Source organism: Sinocyclocheilus anshuiensis, unplaced genomic scaffold (genome assembly GCF_001515605.1).
Source record: "Sinocyclocheilus anshuiensis isolate Anshui unplaced genomic scaffold, SAMN03320099.WGS_v1.1 scaffold900, whole genome shotgun sequence".
Lineage (NCBI taxonomy): Eukaryota > Metazoa > Chordata > Actinopteri > Cypriniformes > Cyprinidae > Sinocyclocheilus > Sinocyclocheilus anshuiensis.
Window position 1 is genome coordinate 34,564 of NW_015552584.1, and position 15,612 is coordinate 50,175.

Genomic DNA, 15,612 nt, shown 5'->3' on the forward strand with positions numbered 1-15,612 from the left:
CTTCCAAAAGAGGACACGACTACAAATCAGTGGTAAAGTTGTATTTACAACACTGTTTCAGAACAGTTTAACCCAAATATCCAGATGTGTGCAGCACATTTTATGGAGGACTGTTTACTGATCCTGGGAGAGTAGACTACAATGCCGGCAAGTTCTGACTCACAGTCTGTAAGTACGTTTTCAGTTGCCACTGATGATTCAAACGCGAGTTTTGGGCAGTGTAGAGTAGCACTTGTTGTTTGTCATTTCTCCGACCACAAATGCAGACAAGGTTTTATGTTTACGCGTCGCGATGCAACGCAACGCGTAAAAAGACAGTATAAGTCATTATAATCAGTAATTATGTCCCCACTGGATGCAACAAATGCCTCGTTTGTAATGGTTTTCATGTTTTTGTCTCGTTGCTCCGGCCGGGTCATGGCATCAACAGTATGGTGAGGGGCGTAACATTTCCGTCACACGCTTGAGGTATTTGGCCAATCACAACGCACTGGATAGCTGGCCAATCACAGCACACCTCGCTTTTCAGACCGATGAGCTTTGTAAAAATCGACGCATTTCAAAAAGGCATAGAGGAGAAACAATAATGTACAGTATGTGGAAAATAACGTGTTTTTTAACTTTAAACTGCATAAACACATTTCATTACACCAAATACACAAAATAATGTTATTTTTAGCAGCATCATATGACCCCTTTAACAAATCGTGATGGAATAACATCAAAGGGGAAAAAGGTCGATTTTAATTTTAAGGTGATTTCTCTACATGTCTGTATAGTAACCAATTCAAATGTACTCCATTGAGTAGTGGATAAAATGGGATCTAAAATAGGATTCGCCATAATAGCTAACTGAGCCTTAGCATTATTAACTTTGTCTACAAATGCGTAAGAAAATTTTCACATAGTGAAGGTGAAATCTCCGGAAAAATCTGCACTGAGGGGTTTAAGACAGAATCAATTGTTGAAAAAAGTGTTCTAGAGCAATGTGAGTTTTTGCCAATACTTTCTGATATATATTTCGCCTTTGCAGCCTTAGCAACCTTTTGAAATTTGTGCAAAGAGTCTTTCAGCATTTCATAGGACATTTGAATCTCATCTTTCTTCCACTTCGCATTGGCGACATTGCTTAATGTTGAGCTGAGACAGAAGCCTTTCGGTGCAGAAGGTAGCAGAGGACCCTGGATCCAGAAGAGCATACACCTCCAGCACTTTACTTCCCTTTGCAGCCTTAACTTTGACAGGAACAATGGAAAGAATACATTTTTGGTCACCAGCCCCAATATGCCCACAAGATTTTGGGGACACTAATTCAATTCAATTCAATTCAAGTTTATTTGTATAGCGCTTTTCACGATACAAATCGTTGCAAAGCAACTTTACAGCAAATTAAGTTTCTACAATATTTAGTGGTAGCTTATCAGTGGTGACTGTCAGTTAATGTACATATGGCAGAAATGTACAGAAAAATCAACACTATTAACAGCAATTATTATATGATGCAATCAAAGTTATAGCAAAATTTGGTAGTTCTGTATGTTGTTTCAGGGTTGGCATCTTCTGAGGTCCTCTGAGCGGTTGGCATCATCTCTTCTCAGGTGTGTCATCTGAACATGTGTCCCCTAGAACAATAGGTTTAGAATGACATGAGAGTAAATAATTACATCATTTTCACTTTTGAACTGTCTCTTTAAATATTCGATCAAACTCGATATCCAATTCTGAAGCAGGCCTGTAGAATGATCTCGTGACCCCTACCAACAGTCACTTCGATGTGTGTCTTTGTGCATGTTGTGTCTTAACTTGTGGAATGCCCCCTCCTCTCCGCACAGCTTAAGTGTCACAGCACGGCTGGCTGATCATGCTGTTCTTACTCAAGGCACTTGTCTGACACCCTACCCATCAAAATCTACATTTGTTATTGTATTTCTGATGTTATCTATTTTATTGGTGAAGAAATTCATAAAGTCATTACTATTATTACTAGGGAATATTTAGATTGGGTGGCGTCTGGTTATTTGTTAATCTAGCCACTGTGCTAAATAAAAACCTTGGATTGTTTTTCACCGGTTTTTGATTATTCTGATGTTTTGCTGGACATTGTTGTCGGGGGAGCTGCGGAGCTGATCAAACGCTTCAGGACGCGCAGACGGGGAAGCGAGCCGGCGCACTCGTGAAGCTCAGACAGCGCGGATTCAGGACGCCGTTGCCAAGCATCCATCTGGCAAATCTCCACTCTCTACACAACAAAACGGACGAACTCCTTCTGTTCTCCCGGACAAATAAGGATTTTTCAAACTCTGCTGCTCTGTGTTTCACGGAAACCTGGCTGAAAGACGCCATTCCGGACAGCGTGTTGAGTCTGCCGGGCTTTCAGTTGTTCAGAGCAGATCGCGAAGCAGAATCAACGGGGAAATCGCGCGGCGGTGGGACATGCTTTTACATCATGAAAAAGCAGCTGCAATAAATTTCACATCCGCCATTAAAGCAAGTAACAGTGAGTAAAACAATGGTAATGTGTGTGAATAGAGTATTAGCAATGTAAGCGAGATTAGTGGCAACCACGCTGGCGATGCTAACGGGCTATATGCTAATAGCGGACTCGGGAAATCAAAATAAAACTAGTGATAACAAGGCGCTCTGATTGTTTTTGTTGTAGAATACTATGGGGATATATTCACACGTTATAGAAACAAAAATGATGGTGTATAAAATTTATTTTAAGATAAAAAATAGATGATAAAGAATTAACTTGACGGAGCTCAAACTCAAAACACATGGCAGCAGCAAACAGGAAGTGACAGTATGCAATACCTATTGCATCAGTTTGTCTTTCTGCCTGCTTTTCTCTTTTAACTTGCTGTTCAATGTGCAAAACACTAGGGTGTGATTGATTGCACCTCTTGCAAATGAGACGATTCGTGCATTCTTTACTCACATGACCAATGTTGAGGCACCCGAAGCATGCACCTTTTTCCTTTAAAAAGGTTAGCTTTTCTCTGTGGTTTTTCTTCACAAACTGTTTACACATCTCCAAAGAATGAATACAGCTGCAAAATAAACAGGTAACCTCTGGCATGGATGTTTTAGGGATGCTAGCAATACCAGTGACAAAACTACTTCCAAATGCTTTAGTTGTTTCTGACTTAACAGGAAACTTTGTCTTTCCTCTCACAATAGAAGCACCTTGTATGTCTCCAAATGCTGGATCAGTCGAAATGCGCGTTTGTTTCTCAATAAATGCAGCTAAATCCAACATCTTTACTCTGCAGCCACGTTGCTCTTGCAGCTCATATGCAACAGTGCGGCACTTCTCCCTGAGCTTGAACGGGAGTTTAATTATGATGTTTCTCATGTTAGAGATCGTATTGAACTCCTCCATATAATCCATATCTGACATAGCAGTACAACAAGCTCTAAGGAACATTGCAAAATCCTGCAGTGCCTTCGAATCTTTAGGTTTAATTACTGACCAGGACTTTGCTTTTTCCATATAAGCAACGATATCTTGTACTAATTTCCAAAGTTTTCTTTAAGCAGCTTTTTAGCCGTTTCATAACCTTTAGATGGGGACATATATTCACAACTTTTGACAAGTTTTTGAGCTTGGCCTCTGGTGTACTGAAAAAGAAGCTGCCACCGGTCTTGATTATTCTCAGTTTTTCTCTCTATCATGTGTTCAAAAGAGTGAATAAATTACTTATATTGCAAGGATTGCACTGATTTTAATTCTGGCCCAGATCCGGCCCAGATCCAACACCTTGCTCCGGCCCACATACTGTGAAGAATGGCACTTGGGCGGTCCACTCCTGTTTGCCAAATTTGGGCCACAGGCAAGCCAAAGGAAGGCCCAATGTCAGCCATGAATAAACCAAATAAAGCAAAACTGGCCCAAATCAGATCCAACACCTTGCTCCGGCCCACATACTGCGTGGAATAATGGCATTTGGGCAGTCCAGTTCTGTTTGCCAGATCTGGGCCTCAAGTAAGCCTTAGCATTGCTGCATGTAAGCCAACCAAATAAACCAAAACTGGCCCTAATGTGGGCCACAGTTGATTTTTATTCTAACCCTGGTCTTCCCTACATTCCTCATGTGGCCCACATGCTGCATGGCGTGGTGGCATTTTGGCAGTGGTCCACATGCAGGCCACTACACAGCCACATTTTAGCTAATAATTAACTAAATAAACCATAAATATACATTATCTGGGCCACACTAAGACTTAAGTGAGTTATGCATCAACAATACTCAACATTGTAAAGAAAAATTAAAAAATGCCCTCCATAAATGTTCAAATAACTTCCAGAAATGTGTCCTACTTGATAAAATCATCCCGACCCAAGTTTTGCACAAGCAGCAATTAAAGTGTCACAGATAAATATTCAAAGACACATTCCAATACTTTAAAAACTGTTCTTCACAAGTTTGAACTTAAATGCGTCTCACTCAGACTCTACCTACACAGTAAAGGCTGATTTATACTTCTGCGTCGGACCTACGCCGTAGCCTTTACGCCGTAGGCTATGCGTCAGTTTTCATTTATACTTCTGCGTCGTTGTCCGCATCAACGTGCAGTACACATGCAAACCGCTAGTCTGCAGTGTCCACGGGCATGTTTGCTGGTGTAACCCGCAATACCACGGCAAAAGCCGAAGAAGAAGCGGCTCGTCGAAGAAGCATTATAGCCGTGACGGCGGCAAATAAATATCAAATCATTATTTAAAACTACAAAAAGGAGACAACAACGGAACAGGAGATGATGGCATTCTTTCAATCTGCACAAGGACTTGTACCATGGCAGATCAACATTGTTTGTTGCGGACAACTACTGATATATAATGCTATGTAGTATAATAAATGATAATACACTTGTTCTTTGCTTTGTTTTATTTTATATAAGAAGGTGTAACATTAAAATATATTAAATATATTAATTATAAGTACACATAAACACACACAAAACTCAAGTACATATGGAGGGAGGGGTTCTTGCAGACCAATCACAGCGCTTGTGGTCTGCGTAGAATTGACGCGCTGTTAGATTTTTGGAGAGGTGCACGTCAGGCTACGGCGTATGGGTGTGCATCTATGCGTAAGCTACGGTGTAGGTCCGACGCAGAAGTATAAATCAGCCTTAGTCTGTGAGTGTCATAGCAACGCTGTGTTAAAGAGCGCACTACAAAGATGAAAGGTTATATATCATAAGTCTTTAATCCAACAAGGGTAAATCCAAACACAATGTAGCACAGCAACATGTAGACGTAAGACCAGACAAACTCAAAGTGAACATACAGGAACTTAAGTACTCAGACCAAACAAGGATAATTAACTAGGCACACCTGGGGGCTGTTTCATAAAAGACGCTAAGAAAAGCCTGACTTGAAATAACCTAACAAATCAATCGGGACTAAAGCGGTTTCATAAACGACAATTTAAGTTCACGCAATCTCACTAATTCGATCCAGGTTCAATGAGTCAACATAATTTGATGTGCACGCTTATTCTTACGCAGTCCTTAATGTCGATCATGGATCAAATCAATCCAGCATGGCAAACAGCGAATATATTTGTGCCGTTTAACGCATTTGAGACGTTGTGTTTTCCTCAGTGCGTAACTGACACGTCACAGGTATATTCTTCATCTGTAAATGTTAGAAAGTCGTGCAAATATATCCATTTTAGCTTAAAATAGGATTTTTATCCAATCAAAATTTTTGATGCATTTCAATTTCATAATTCTTGTTACCATTTCCAATATCACAAAATAAAATAATAAAAAATACTAGCCTAAGTAAAAACAAACTTACTGAAGACAAGTAAACAGTCATGAATTACAATAGAACAAAGAAATTGACCTACAAACACTTAAAGCACTGAATAAGAAATATTATATTGTATAAAATAAATAGACTACAAATAGACTGAATAGTCTTCACTGCATAAATTCAATATACATTATTTCACAAAAGCGATTCAGTCAAGGACAGTGAGTGATTTTCTTTCTAATGTTTAATTTACATTATTGACACAAATAGCAACAGCAGCTATATTAGGCTGCTTTGGAGGATTAGTTCACCCAAAAAATTAAGTGAAGAGAGGTAAATGCAGACATTAGGCGCAGCGATCACCTGATAGATAGGCTACGTGCACAGTTTGTTCAAAAGTAAAATATATAATAAATGCATTTGATTGGTAAACCAAATTCAAATGTGACATTTTAATTTCTAATGGTAATGCATGGAATTTACAGAAAAAATAAATAATAGCGCTAAAAAGTGAGGGGCGTGGTGGGGCTTTAGCGATCGGCGCTACCGATGTCCGTCAAGCTACTCCACAGCCAATCACGGGCCTCCTCCTTGCTCGGGCCCCGGGGCTTCAGCCCCGCCTAGCCCAATGGATAATGCACGCTTATTCTTAAGCAGCCCTTAATGTCGATCATGGATCAAATCGATCCACTATGGCAAACAGCGAATATATTTGTGTTGTTTAATGCATTTGAGACGTTGTTTTTTCGTCAGTGCATAACTGACACGTCACAGGTATATATATAATCTGTACATGTTAGAAAGTCATGCAAATATATCCATTTTGCTTGTCAGGAGTGGGCGAGGCTTACGTGAGTGAACGAGCACTGCTGCACCCATGCGCGCTAAACAGACTGAGCGCAATAGAAAAATAGCGGAATAATTCTGAATAAAATATGCATTCTGCTAAAATATTTGTTGTTGGATATTAAATGTGACACATGTAGAATTTTAATCCTACATATAAGTGTATTTTTATGATAGCAGATTTTAACTTTTAATTTAGCGTTTTTATAAATAAACCTGGCTTATTTGGTAAACTTGTTTTATGAAACAGCCCCCAGAACAGAATAATACAATCAACACAACAAGGGAAACAGCGCAAAAGGAAAACAAAGTCCAAATTAACAGAAACCGTGACAGTAAGAGTACAATCATTATAGTGCACTTCTGTTTTTATGCTGCACAGTACACATATTAAAAAACTGCCATTAAAAGCACGTTTCAAAAAATAAATTGCTGCGTATATAGCCTTTTTAAGACTCGCATCCAGATCACCCTGCATCAATTAACTGTGTTGCGTCCTACTAAAAGTAGCCAAATTCTATTAGGCCATATTTACAATTTCAAGCTTCCATTTCAATTAGCCAGTGTCATTTGTTACATCCAAGAAGTGGCCTCACATGTCAAGTGTTACAACCAGAAGTGGTCCTCATCTGTTTTATAATATATGGGGCATATTTGCCATGTCAAATGTGGAACAAGTTTGCTTACACACTGATTAACCAATGCTGACTGTGCCGTATATTTGCCAAAAGTGGCCCAAATTGTTATTAATTATTTGGGCAATATTTGTCATTTTATATGCGGGCCACATTTGCGGCATCATATGCGGGCCACTTTAGGCTCACAGCCACATTAGCCAGTGCTCACTGTGCCATGTCTTTGCCAAAACTGGTCCAAATATGTTTGAGGATAATTGGGCCACATTTGCAGCATCATATAAGGGCCACTTTAGGCTCACAGCCACATTAGTCAATTCTCACTGAGCCATATCTTTGCCAAAACTGGCCCAGATATCTTTTAACATACCTGGGCAACATTTGTGGCATCATATAATGGCCACTTTAAGCTCACAGCCACATTAGCCAGGGATTACCGTGCCATATCTTTGCCAAAACTGGCCCAGATACGGTTAGGATAAGTGGGCCACATTTGTGGCATCATTTAAGGGCCACTTTAGACTCATAGCCACATTAGCCTGTGCTTACCATGCAATATCTTTGCCAAAACTGGCCCAGATATGGTTTAGGATAACTGGGCCACAGTTGTGGCATCATATGCTGGCCACTTTAGACTCACAGCCACATTAGCCAGTGCTTACTGTGCCATATCTTTGCCAAAACTGGTCCAGATACGTTTGAGGATAACTGGGCCACATTTGTGACATCATATGTGGGACACTTTAGGCTCACAGCCACATTAGCCAGTGCTTACCATGCCATATCTTTCCCAAAAATGGCCCAGATAAGGTTGTAATAACTGGGCCATATTTGTGGCATCATATGTAGGCCACTTTAGGCTCACAGCTACATTAGCCAGTGCTCACTGTGCCATATCTTTGCCAAAACTGGCCCAGATATGCTTTAGGATAACTGGGCCAATTTTGTGGCATCATATGTTGGCCACTTTAGATTCACAGCCACATTAGCCAGTGCTTACTGTGCCATATCTTTGCCAAAACTGGCCCAGATACGTTTGAGGATAACTGAGCCACATTTGTGTCATCATATGTGGGCCACTTTAGGCTCACAGCCACATTAGCCAGTGCTTACTGTGACATAGCTTTGCCAAAACTGGCCCAGATACGTTTGAGGATAACTGAGCCACATTTGTGTCATCATATGTGGGCCACTTTAGGCTCACAGCTAGATTAGCCAATGCTCACTGTGCCATATCTTTGCCAACACTGCAGTAGCCCCTCACTGCAGAACACAAGATCTAGGGGGCGTGGTTAGATCCACATCTAGGGGGTGGAGATTGGTAGGTTTAGGGGTGGTGATGGGTGGGTTTAGGGATCAGGGGGTGGAGATAGTTTAGGTATATGTAAGGTGGAGGAGTTGGATCTGGATCCAACCACGCCCCCTGGATCTTGTGTTCTGCAGTGAGGACCATCTCCAATACTGGCCCAGATACGTTTTAATGTACCTCGGCCACATTTGCTAAAACATACGTGGACCACATTTAGTTTACACCCTGATTAGCCTTTGTCGATAATGCCACATTTTTGCTTAAGGTGGGCCACATTTTGTTGGCACTATTTGGGCCATAATCACTGTTTACAACATGGGCCACTTTAGGGTCACATTCAGATTACACATTGCCGTCAACACCGCATCTTTACCTACAGAGACCCACATGTGATTTGATACATTTGGGTTATTTTTGCTGTTTTACATATGGGCCACTTCAGGCTTACATCCATTTTGTCCGGGCCATAATAAGGCCAGCAGTGCCATATATCATTGCCTTAAGTGGCCCACATCCGCATGCTATCTGGGTTTAGTTTAACATCTGCTGCACGTTTATCCACAGAGTTCAAGACATCACCCATATCATCAAACTGTACACTCACATCTTCTCTTGTGACAGATTGAAGATTACTCATTGATTCTTGTGCATTTTTTAGATAAGTGATATTTGCTGTAGCAGCTTCTAATTCACCTTGAATTTCTAAAGCTTCCAATCTTTTTCTTAACAGCTCTTGATGTTCCTCCAGCTCATGCCTTTTTTGCAGAGTAGCAGCCTTGGATATAGTGCTGCTCTTTTTGCTTCTTCTTGAATATGGACAGAGCTGGTTGATTTGCTACTTAATCTACTTGAACCTTTCGAACTATTGCTGCACACAGAACTACGATCATCATTTTCTGCATTTTTTGGTAGCACACAGGAATTTACATCTGAGGTATCACCTGGCAAGTTTACAGAGTCTAGATTTTCTACAGTGTTAATCCATTTTGACACATCTGCTAGAAAATTGTTTATTTGTACCATTCTGGGCTCATACCAAGTTCTGATATCCTCATTTTTATCTTCTTCCTCCAACATTTCTACATATGTTTCATGCAGGGCCTTGAAATCTTTTAACAGTTCATTAAACTTAATCATATTGCCTTTAACTTCCTCCAGATACTCTTTGTCAACCATTAAAGAATTCACAATTCTCAAGTGTCTGGTAACATGTCACAATTTTGCTGATCTGGATGATCGCAGCCTCGACACCTCCTCACTTAGGCTTTTCTTCTCCATTATCTCAGTTGCATTTGACTCATCCATTTTATTTGATTATACTTTGCCAATGTCGTGGAATATTTAAAGACAAGAATGCATGCTCACGCTGATATTCTTCTTTAAAATCTCGATGTTTAGCCCGCCAACATCAGGAAGTTAACAGATTTAACAGTCCATTAAAACGGCGACTCTTCATCAACGTGGTTCTTTCAGCTTTAAAATACTTCAAGTGCATACCTCGATCAGTTGTTGACATCCCTTTGATGCGAATGGTGAACAATGTTCTTTCGCCACAATCAGGGCCAAGTGTGCTGGCCAAATCGGTGCCCTAAGCAGGATTGTATTGTTGTGCCCCCTCCCTCAAATATTATGGAAGTAAAAAAAACACCTACAATAGGGGTCAAAATAATAAAATATAAAAGTAAATAAATAAATCCTAATAAATAAATTGTAATTAAATTGTATTATTTACAAATTACAGTTGTAGCTCTAGACAGTTACCTATGGCTATTATTATATTAATAGAGTTGTCTGATTAATTTTATAGTCTCAAGCATTCAGAAACCACGCAAAAGAAAATTAAGCAGTTTTACTACAATAAAACCATGGTTAATTTTTGTAAGGGTTGTGATTTCCACATGGTTTTTGTTGAAGAAATCATAGAGGCTGTGTCATCTATAGCAAAAAGGTGGCCAAAAATGTAAGATTAAGTGGATATTTGAATTAAATGTTTGGTCAATAGCCTATTAAACAAGGATATGATTGTCCTGTAAGTGTGACAGCAGCAATTACCAGGCCTTTGGCTCCCATTGCAGGCATTTGTAATAACATGTAATGTTGAAAAAGAAAAAACAGACACCATAAAAAAATTTGTAATGGTTTTACTGGTTATAATGGGACTTGTATTGGTTTTAATGGATACTGTAATGGACCCTGTTGGTCTCTACTGGTAATTGGTCACCTTCTATTGGTGGCTTGTTAAAACCAATAAATCCTAATGGAATATGTCCCAAAACACACTACAGAAAACCATTTTTAATGGTTAAAAGTTGTAATGTTTGTAATGGTATTTGTGATTTATTTGTGATTCATTTGTGATAGTATTACAATTTTCTGTGATGGTTCTATTTTTTTTTCAGCAGGGTTGCCTCATTGTTTTTATATAATGCATTTTAAGTCATTTTAAAGGCTGTTGTTGGCTTAGGTTTGTTTTTATAACCACAAAAAATATTATCTTATATATACTTCTTTGTAAATTATTATTTGAAGTAAAAAAAAAAAACATGGCTAATTTGCGGTTACCATGGCTACAAGACCCATGATTTTTTTTTTGTTTTAGTCATGTTAAAACCATGGCTAATTTTCGTAAGGGAACATGGAAACTCTGAGAGAATATTAGAGGAGTTGGTGGTGGTGAAATTATTACCGACATTAAAACACGTTATTAACCTCAACACCCAAAAAAGTTTCACAGGATTATGAATGTACCTGAAAGTGACGCACGGGCTTCGTTTTCATCTTCTTCTTTTTTTTTTTCTTTTCTCGGCGGCGGATTGCTGATGTCTTTTCACGTGCATAGTTGTTCATCAATTATGACCATTTGCATTCAGCCGCTAGTCTCAGCCTCAGACGTCACACCCACGGACCGTTGGCTGAACGTCTGATGCATATAGCACACAAAAGTGGAAACACTTCAGGAGTTTTGAAGTCGTCATCGGATTGGTTGAATTATACAGGATTTCCGGGAGATGTGTGTGTTGCGTTCTTTAACGTTCCACCTGGAAACAAAGATGCCGTGGCACCAAACCCCCTCACAAAAGAAGAAAACGGCATGTACCAATATATGCATGTACCAATGTGACGTCACTTTGCCAAGAATCTGTGGACAGCTTGTTCTGAGAAAGTGCTTATGATTTGTGGGGATTTAAAAACAAGTACTGGGTGGATTTTTATCATTATAGGGTGGTTGTGTACACACACTGCCAACACACATTTAAGTTCGCACACCATGTAAAAGAGAATTTTGCATCCGATGTCCCTTATAAGATCAATCACTGCAAATTTCTTTCAGCTGAAACAGCTCAGACTTACATTTTAGTCTGGGACTAGGTTTAAGCCTTTTCTGTGAAACTGGGGGTAGAACTATTAAAAAGTTCATGAAACATTATTGAAGAGATTAAATTTTCATCCTTAATTCATGGGTCCTGGTTTTAATGTTTTTATTATGCTAAAATTATACTTTTTAATTTCTATAATGAAATATATAGTTCTTGCATACAATCCAGAGTCTTGTAGCCTGTTGGGCCAGGACCCCCTTGTCATTTGGGCATGGACCTGGACTTCTGCAGTATAAAGGTCTTAAAGGCCACCAATCACACCTTTGCCTCCTTAAATTTTTCAACAGCCATCTCAAAGGAAGTCCAGAAAAGCTTAGAAGGTGAAACCGGTGCATCGAGGAGAAAGCCCTTATCTTTCACCCCAATGTCAGTCAGGTTCACCCACAGATGCCTTTCCATAACCACCATCACCACCATCAATCGACCGATCATAGCAGCTGTTTGTTTAGTGGCCCAGAGGGCATGATCTGTGGTGCAGCGCAATTCGGATACCGTGGCAGGGGAAAGACACTTACCTTGGTCCAGGTCCTTCAGCAGGTCAGCCTTGTAGGCCTGAAGCACTTGCTACAATATGCTGAGAGGCCGCAGCCTGACCTGTTGCCGCATATGCCCTGCCATTGAAATGAGATGTATGTCAAAGGGGCTTGGATGGCAGGCTGGGAGACTTCAGAGTTGATGTCTCTCCCCTTGAGAGATAGCTAGCAAGTGTCTTTTCAATAGAACCCATCGACTCATAACCATACGCATCCCCTCAATATTAGCGTAATTTAACTTGCATGCTAGAATTGATGGATGTGCAAGGAAAACATTTTTTCCATCCCATCTCGATCTCAGTATGGACATCGCAAAGGAAGGGAAGGCTCACCGGGACCAGGCGGTTATGCCCAGAACGGAAACACTCGTCCAAACGTCCATGAACGACTTTTTTCCTGCTGTGCTTCCATGGTAGATTGAATCTTTACGTGGCCCACTCCCTAACCTCCAACAACTCCGCATAAGCAGGGCAGGAAGGCTGAGTAGAAGACTCAGAATCAACATCTTCCTCAGCAATCTCCTGCTCATCATGGCTAGAAACCAGCTGCCAGATCAGGCTGCCAGATCAGAGAATGTAAGAAATAAAACGTCCACGGCTGAAGAATGCAAAAAGAACATGCTCATCTCAAATTCCTCAGCCAGCTCCACCTGAAAGCACCATGATCTCAATTTCCTCCATGCCTCAGCAGCGGCAGGTCCTGAGCTGCAGGGAACAGATGGCTGCCTCGAGAAGAGGGACAGACGAGATCAAACTTTCTCATAGAGAAACGCTCACAGGTTGTACACGCTACCCTTTCAAGGACAGAGTAGCTCCCTAAGGAGCTTGCTCCTTGCCCAAACAGAAGATGCAAAGTTTGTGTATCATCAGATGTCAAATAACTAGAACACGGATCTATACACTTCCAAAATGTCTTGCTAGTGCTAGTCATAATAGGAATGAAAAATTCCTTACCGCTCCACACGTGCTAATGCAGACAAAACAGTCCCTGAAGACGAAGATGTTCAGTGTTATTGTCATGTTTAGACATGTGCTTCAGACACCGGTCATGCTGATGGTGTTCCCCATAGCGAACTGTAAATGATGCAGTGTGAGTTACCTTGATATTGAAACACATTTTAGTCACATTTTATGTGATGGCTATTTTTCATCCTTTCTCTGACTCTTTTTTTTCCCACTTCAAAGACTTGTTAAATGCTCCCAATCGTAACGATTGGCTAATCTCTTTGCATGTGACATGAGTATCGGCAGTTACAGGTTGTATGTTTGCAGATTTGTCCAATATACTTTCTTTATTTGACCTGTAAATTCTTTTCATTAATTTTAATGCTAATTTTAATTTTATTAGTTAATTAATTATTTTCTTAATTTAAAAGCTCAAATTCTTCTTTAACTCTCTGTCTCTCTTCCAGGTGTGTGGTCCTCGTCTGAAGCATAAATGTGAGGGGTTTAACTATCTTAATGGTCAGTGTGTGGAGATCAACCCACACTTCACTGCTGCTGACACACTGAAGCCAGCTTTCCAGGGTATTGCAACACTTTTCTGATAATGCAACCTTACAACATTCACAATATTAAAGGGGTCATGAACTGGCTTTTTAAAAATTATTTTATACTGTTGTCTGAGGTCCACTTATGATGTTCGCGTGGTTTTTCCATTCAAAAACATCAAAATCAATAAGTAATAGGCTATTTTCCACCCTGGTTTTGTGACCGGCTCGAAAAACGCTTGGTTATAGGCATGCCACATTGAAGACTTGGAAGTAAACACCCACTGCTATGATTGGATAATAGTTTTGCATAGTAAACTACCTTTCTGTGTGTCTGTTTGACAAGCTACGTCCTTCATCGTTGGAGCCTTCTGTGACTTTGGTTAGATACGTACACATAATAAGGACATATCAAGCGATCTCTAGCAAAGCAATAGTGATACATAGTACAAATATTTTTCACTCACATAAGTGTGCTGTGCCATTCCTGTCGGATCCCATATAGACGGCACAGCATTGCTTTTTAATCTCAGGGTGTATTCACACCAGTAAAGTCCGCTACTTCACTTGCTTTGGTCCAGACCAAATACAATGTTGATTTTTTTGTTTTTGTTTGGTGTGGTTCGCTTTCACACTGCCCTTTTTGCAAATGAACCAGAAATTGTAAACAAAACCACATGTGTGCTAAGGTCATCCATTCATTGGACAGAAATTTTTAAGTGTATCAGAGTTTGTTTGGAACCGGACCGAGACCACCTCTTCAGCTGGGTCTCGGTGCGGTTTTTTGGTCCACAGCTGAGTGCGATTGCTGTATTCACACCTGCCCAAAAGATCCGCACCAAGGGGGGACACGAACTTGAGTTCGATTCAATCGAACCAAACAAGACGTGTGAATACAACCTCAGTCTTTCTGCAAATCCAGCGTTGACCTGTGTCTTGTTTACAAAGGAATCAACAGGGAAATTAAGTGAACAAACGCTCAATGTTTTACTCACGTCAGCTGAAACTTCATTAAAAATAAAGTTCAACCACGCATTCCTATTATTTGAATCCGAAGGAAGGTATATATTTTGCTATGTTTAACGGCATGTTTATTGCTTGGTTGCTCGATCCGCTTTAGCGCCACTTATGTTATTTCCCTACTATGTCATGTGCGAATCAGTGGGTGGGGCTACAGAATTAGGACCCCTTTAATGTTCCATTGTTGTGTTCTAGTAAAATTATGCATTACATTGTCTTTATACCTAATACAAATCAAATAGTTATTTATCCATTAAGCAACAAATATGTATGATTATATTATATAAATATTATGTTATTATATAATATAAAAAAACTAACTATGTATTCTTATTGAATGTAATGTATTTGTGTGATTTTATACCCTTTACATAGTTTGCATTTGTCATTTATTGACATACCCTTACATAGACAAACATTTCTAGGTTACGTATATGACCATGGTTCCCCGATGGGAATGAGATGCTTGCTCAGAAACGCTTTGGGAAAGCCTCTGCGTCACCGTGTCCTGAAGCAAGTGTGAAATCAGTCCAATGGAATGGCAAGATGTCACGGGTCTCATAAATGTGAGGGGTTTAACTATCTTTAATGGTCAGTGTGTGGAGATCAACTTGCACTTGCAACTTGCAACTTGCA

General features: G+C 40.0%; 1 protein-coding gene across 1 annotated transcript in view; it reads left to right on the forward strand.

Annotated features, from left to right (window-relative positions):
- LOC107665421 (integrin alpha-M-like) overlaps window positions 1–14,014 on the forward strand; it is a 39,861-nt gene extending 25,847 nt beyond the window's left edge. Inside the window, exon 5 of the mRNA XM_016456294.1 lies at window positions 13,879–14,014. Within this exon, the coding sequence (XP_016311780.1) occupies window positions 13,879–14,013 (135 nt within the window). The 3' untranslated portion in view covers window position 14,014. The remainder of the gene's footprint in view (window positions 1–13,878) is intronic.
- The last annotated feature ends 1,598 nt before the right edge of the window (window positions 14,015–15,612 follow it).